This window comes from Arachis duranensis, chromosome 5 (genome assembly GCF_000817695.3).
Source record: "Arachis duranensis cultivar V14167 chromosome 5, aradu.V14167.gnm2.J7QH, whole genome shotgun sequence".
NCBI classification, from domain to species: Eukaryota; Viridiplantae; Streptophyta; class Magnoliopsida; order Fabales; family Fabaceae; genus Arachis; species Arachis duranensis.
The window spans coordinates 99,338,959-99,345,340 of record NC_029776.3 but is presented as its reverse complement, the minus strand read 5'-3'; the positions used below and the strand labels follow the sequence as shown (position 1 = coordinate 99,345,340).

At 33.0% G+C, this 6,382-nt stretch overlaps 1 protein-coding gene across 2 annotated transcripts; it reads left to right on the top strand.

Moving 5' to 3' along the window:
- The first annotated feature begins 231 nt into the window (after nucleotides 1-231).
- Nucleotides 232-5,685, top strand: LOC107491388 (serine/threonine/tyrosine-protein kinase HT1). 2 transcript variants are annotated; one of them, XM_021143356.2, is made up of 4 exons: nucleotides 232-391; nucleotides 603-1,017; nucleotides 1,986-2,441; nucleotides 5,284-5,685. In XM_021143356.2, the coding sequence occupies exons 2-4, from the start codon at nucleotides 655-657 to the stop codon at nucleotides 5,536-5,538; spliced, it is 1,074 nt and encodes a 357-aa protein (XP_020999015.1). In that variant the 5' UTR covers nucleotides 232-391; nucleotides 603-654; the 3' UTR covers nucleotides 5,539-5,685. The 2 variants fall into 2 exon arrangements, with proteins under 2 accessions (XP_020999015.1, XP_015967727.1); XM_016112241.3 differs by having other exon boundaries at nucleotides 232-1,017.
- Nucleotides 5,686-6,382: the final 697 nt, after the last annotated feature.

Here is a 6,382-nt window from a genome sequence, read left to right as displayed (position 1 = left end):
ATTGATTATCGGATAAAGTGTTGCTTTAGCTATCCAAATCCAAATAAAGGGTCATGGTCTATTACTATTACACCCTCCCTTTCTTTCTCTTTCCTGGTGCAAGCACCCAATTGGAAGTTGGAAATCTACAAAGAAAACTTTATCTCAATCTGTCTTCTTCTGAGGGAAATCCTCTGTCGTTAATTTTTTTTAATTTTTAATTTTTACTCTTCTTCGTTTTGGTTAAAATACTCGCAAGGCGTTGTGAGCTTTTTTGTTTCCGTCTTTGGTCCTGGTTTTCTCTTGTCATCTTCTTCTTCTCTCCTCTTCATAAATTCGTCGTGATTCCATGACCTTCAACGAGACCAAACCATTATCAGTATCCGTAAAATGTAGTTTATCTCATGAACAAGTACGTTTATTTATTAACCCATGAAATTGAAAACCATTACTTAGCCACCTTCCAAATTGCTGCATTTGTTTAAAACTCCAATCATTTTATATCTTTCCGGATCTGCATTCCTGTGAAGGGAGGTCACAGATTTAAAAAAAAAAAAACTGAATACCTTTATTCATAATTTTTATTCTTTGCAATTCCGATTGATTGTTTTTGTATATACAAGTTTTGAGGCGAGCAGTATTGAGGAGTGAGTGGTTTGTACTAATAAGAAGAATATGCATTGGTTGAAGCAAAAAGGGAACGGGAATGGGAGCATGAGGTCGTCAGGGAGGAGGCTGTCCCTTGGGGAGTACAAGAGGGCGGTGTCATGGTCGAAGTACTTGGTGTCTCCCGGTGCGGCGATCAAGGGAGAAGGCGAAGAGGAATGGAGTGCTGACATGTCTCAGCTTCTCATTGGTTCCAAGTTCGCCACGGGAAGGCACAGCAGGATCTACAGAGGTGTATACAAGCAGAAGGATGTGGCCATCAAGCTTGTAAGCCTGCCTGAGGAGGATGAGGATCTTGCTTCTTTTCTTGAGAAACAATTCACTTCTGAGGTCTCCTTGCTCCTCCGCTTGCGCCATCCCAATATCCTCACTGTGAGTGCCACCGAGACTCTCTCTTCTTTTTTTTGTATTGGACTCTTTATTGTTCTCTCAAGGTTATAAGTTTAAAACTAGAAACAGCCACTAATATTATTATCAGGCAGTCCGCGGTTCTTTTACTATAATTCCTTAATTTGAGTTTCTCCGGGTTCGGACTCCCTCTAAGCACGCAAGCTCAATCGTTCTGTTCTTGCTATTTTAAGAATAAGGAATGTTACATGACGGGATCACGTTTGAACGTAGGACCGCATGCATAATACCAATGACAAGTCTTTGTAGCTTCGAGATATGATTCTCATGCTATTGAAGATGATGACTTTGATGATTTGGAGTCTAGTCTAATTGTGGATAAGTCTTCTTTTTTGTGGTAGCTAACTTTGAATTTCTTTCTGATGGTTCAATGCTGAAGCATCACTTTTGGAGTTTGGATTCCCTGTCCTTGTTGTTGATGTTATTGTCTTTATTTACTAATTGAGTAATTGAGTAATTTGAAATCTTCTGAAGACTACGAGATAGTTTTACCATTAAGTAATTAACTTGGTAGATTGAATCTATTATCTGAGAAGAGGAATTGAGTGGTAGATAGGGATTTACTACATTTCTGATTATAATAGTTGAAATTGCCAAACAAGTCCTTTTCTGTTCTGTTCCATTTCATCGGTCTGAAAAACTGAACAAGAGATTAATAATCATCTTTATTTAGGGTTTGCCCTAATGCACGGAATCGAATAGATTGCAGTGTCTATGTGGATGTTCTTCTTTATTAAGTGTTTATTTTTTTATTTTTGGGAAGTATTGCGTTCTAATTTGGTTTAATTCTTACTACTACATAGTTCTAAAAGGCAGTTTCTTATTCATGAGAGTAGAATGCATTGTTTGTGTTAAAAAATTTGCAGCTGCTGAATAATAGCTAGATTATTATACATTTTCAATCAGCTATTGACATTCTATTGATCTTGCAGTTTATTGCAGCCTGCAAGAAACCTCCTGTCTTTTGTATAATTACCGAATACTTAGCCGGCGGATCATTGAGAAAATATCTGCATCAGCAACAATCAAATTCAGTTCCACTCGAAATTGTTCTGAAATTAGCCCTTGACATTGCACGGGGGATGCAATATCTTCACTCTCAGGGGATACTTCATAGGGATCTCAAATCAGAAAATCTGCTTCTGGGGGAAGATATGTGTGTAAAAGTAGCAGATTTTGGTATCTCTTGCTTGGAATCTCAGTGTGGTAGCGCGAAAGGATTCACCGGAACTTACCGGTGGATGGCTCCGGAAATGATCAAAGAAAAGCATCACACTAAGAAAGTTGATGTCTATAGTTTTGGCATAGTTCTATGGGAGATTTTAACAGGACAGACACCATTTGAAAACATGACACCAGAGCAAGCTGCATTTGCAGTTTCCCACAAGGTATATATTGCATCAGAATTTACTTAATTGTATCATTCATATTCTTAATTGTGAGTTAACAGAATATATCAGATGATTAATATACTTAATCACCTCTAAAGGCTTATAGCATCCATGCTGTGAAGTTTGAACAAAGTTGGCTTGTTTCTTTGCTGTTTGACTTTAGACATATTAGTATCAACTAATTGTCCCAAATCACAGTTAAGAGTAGTATATGTTTATCAGAACTACTAACTCAGTGTTTTATAACTGATTAAAGCTGTAGACTACTGAAGACCAAATTAAATATTTTGTTAACTTTTGTGCTAAAACATGCAATACAAATTTCATTGATGCCGTGGTTGAAAATCAACATGATCTCTCTCTCTCTATATATATATATACATGGATATGGGTATTGTTACTTCCATTTTGATAATATCATTCTTTTTTACTATAAATTCACACATACATACGATCCAAAAAAAAAGAAACAATTTTTGTTTTTTATCTAGATGATACCATCTCATATTCTCATTGAATGTCAATATAAAGGAACTTTACAATGACAAGAAATAGAAATGATTAAACTCTTAGTTAGCCTTGAATATGCATGAACTTGTTTTGCCAATAATACTTTGTCAAATTCAATTATTAATTTAGCATGTATAGTTATATGTTACATTTTAATTATCTGTTATGCATGTCCTATGCATGCATTTGAGTAGGACCTTGATGGTTAATGTGTCCCGGATCTTTCTCAAACGTGGGGGCAAGGGTGGGCAACAATCATGCATTGTCTACAATATTTAGAGTGGAGCATGTGGCCATGATTATTGATTTCTGATAAGATAGCTCCTTTGCTTATCTAAGCAAGACACATTCAATTAACAACGTTGGATTGAATTGCTACCAAATATATAGAGTGCCTATGTTTTGGATTCTAGGGAAAAAAACAAGTAGTTAACAATTTGATTTATTTATATAATTAAAAAATTGAAAATTAATTTTTATTAGAAACTGTTTTGTTTACGTCTTGTGAAACTAAGTTTATTTTTTCATGTAAATATGTCATAACTCAAGTGATTTTTTTTATTAGAAAAGAAATTGGTTTTTTTATCAGGGGAAAACTGAATCAAACACACCGCAGAAAAGATTGCGATGTTTCACTATCTATTTTTGCCTGACATCTTAAGATGGTTCTTGAACTTTTCCAAAACATTAAAAAATTTGGTATGTGCCATGTATCAATATTTATGAGAAAATCAACAATGATGGCTACCACTCCCTCCTGTCACATGCACAGAACGCCAGAAAACAAAGTGTCATATAATTAATTTCATTAATGCTATTTTGGTAGATATTGAAATTATTGATTTTGGTGAAACTTTTCTGTCTTCTTTTTTTTTTTAAGAAACTTTTATAGAAAATACAAAAACTTTTAAAATAAAAAGTTTAGTTAATATGTGTACATTTTTAATACATTTATGTATATTTAAAGTTTTTTACTCATAGTAACTTGAGAGAGAGAGAGAAAAGGGGGGGTGTTATATATATTAGTCCTTTCCAACTGTTCATGCTCATTCCCTTAACGCATGCTACAAATATCCAAAAGATATACTTCGGATCTTAACCTTTATAAAATACTATAAAGTATGCATACACTTGCATCAAGAGGGTTATATTTCTAATTTTCTATTTTTGGATAAGTTAATGTGCTGACTTCTGAACATGGGACTAGTTAAACTCAACCACAAGGCATAATATATGTTTTGAGATCGATTTTTATACACCTAAGTTTTATATCATCATCCATCCAATGGCATGATCTGTAAATGTTTTTGCTAAAGAATCCCATAAACTTTTCTATAAAACCGTATTTCAAAATTTGTTTTTATATATTGTTATAAATAGTTTAATTGTTATATGTAAAAGTGTTTTATTATCATCACTTAGGTGGTTGTTTATAAGACTTCTAAAGTTCGCTGGGTGACAGTCAAATACTTCACTCGTGACAGAGTTTTAGATAACTACGTAAAAGTTTTGTATGCAAATTAAATTCTTGTAGCAATTTTTGATATATTTTAGCTAGCTTTATGGTTTTATTATTAGGACTTCTCTATCCTCTCTCACAACATATATGCAAATTTAAAGAATTTAGATATTTAAAGTGAGAAAATTAATAAAGTGATAAAATGAGAACTTAATTTTCATTGAATTTGCAACTCTCATTGCATGTTAGTCTCACTATTTTAATTTAATAGTGATTAGTTTTTCACTTCATCACTTTACCAACTCTCTCACTTTAAAGGATATTGATCTAAATTTAAAAATGCATAATGACTGCTGGTGGTTGATTTTGAGGTGTACTGGTTGATTTATAAGAGTAATTTCAAATCAGTCTTAAAAAATTTAGTTATATACTTTAGTCTTCAACAAATTTTAATTATTGAATTAGTTTTTAAATTTTTATTTCGTTGGATAGAAAGTCCTTACATCAGATTGTTCGTCTACAGAGAGAAACTAATATGACATTTTAAAAATTTTTTAAGACTGTTATGTCTTGTCTAACTTTTTTTACCAAAATTTGACACGAGAATTAATATGTCAAACAAGATAAAAAGTTAAGAACTGATTTAGTAATTAAAATTTGTTAAGAATTAAATTGTCTTACTAAAAAGTTTTAGTGACTAATTTAAGATATTACTCTATTTATAATAATTGGGAGAGAGAATCACATGCTCAAACGGACATGTATATGCATGAGATAACCACTATAGTAGCTTCTTTCGTAAATATACATTTCGTTAATCATACTCAAATTGTGGGACTTATTTATTTATTCGTATTTTTGTTTGTGTAGAATGCAAGGCCACCATTGCCATCTGAATGTCCATGGGCACTAAGTGACCTAATAAACAGATGCTGGTCAAGCAATGCAGATAAGAGGCCACATTTTGATGAGATAGTTCCCATTTTGGAGAACTACACAGAATCATTGGAGCAGGATCCCGAGTTCTTCAAAATATACAAACCTCGCCCTTCTAATAACACAACAATTCTTGGATGCATACCTAAGTGCAATACTCGCCATAAATCTACTGCTTGCAAAGTTTAATTAGCTAGTCAATCCAATATTTTTCTTCTTTTTTTTTTTTGGGTTTATATGATGACAAATTGACATGAAGAGCTGTGTTGCACGTTCAATTGATGAATTAATTAATAAATGTGATCCTCTTCAGAGTTAATGTTTTATACTGTAATGTTTAAGGGGAAAAAAAAGAAATGAATTATTAGTTTTCCTTCTACCTTTGTTTTGTTTTGTTTCCCCTTTAACTTTTAATGATGTGCAATTTACCTTTTTGAAGTTTAAAATGTGCAATTCACATAGAGTAGCAGGTGGTTAATATAGAAAGATTTTACAAAAAAAAAGTAGTTTCTGTTAAAACTGTGTTCCATATGCCACTGAAAAAGAGGTGAAGATGAAAAATGCAGAGAAAGGAAAGAGGGAAGTAGAGGAATCAGAAATGAGAAAATTGGAATTGATAGAATAATCAAGTTTCATCACCCGTGACTGGCTTATTATATATTATCTATGCTTATTGGTATTGGCTTGTTTCTCCCTCTAGCTGATTCATGTACTCGACACTGACTACCTTGTCACTTGCATAACTAACTTGCTGAGTTGTCATCCCAATTAACTAACTCAACTAACATAAATATCCTAAGCTTATATACAAGACAATTCCCTCTCAATTTGGACAAACCTCAACTTGCAATAAAATGAGATATGAAGAGGAAATCTAGTGAAATATGATGAGCATGAGCAAGGAAGAACATAAACACGAAGAAAATAGAAAGAAATTACAGAAAAAAGAAACAAAATCAAGCAACATTTTCCCTTAAATTGGATTGTATATATCAAACAATCCTAACATGGAGTAACATGACTGAGATGGCCC

Bases quoted from the DNA above. Each gene is read 5' to 3' on its own strand.
- LOC107491388 (XM_021143356.2), top strand. From the start codon at position 655: ATGCATTGGTTGAAGCAAAAAGGGAACGGGAATGGGAGCATGAGGTCG. The intron at 1,018-1,985 runs GTGAGTGCCACC...TTGATCTTGCAG, and splicing joins GCCATCCCAATATCCTCACT to TTTATTGCAGCCTGCAAGAA. The intron at 2,442-5,283 runs GTATATATTGCA...TTGTTTGTGTAG, and splicing joins CATTTGCAGTTTCCCACAAG to AATGCAAGGCCACCATTGCC.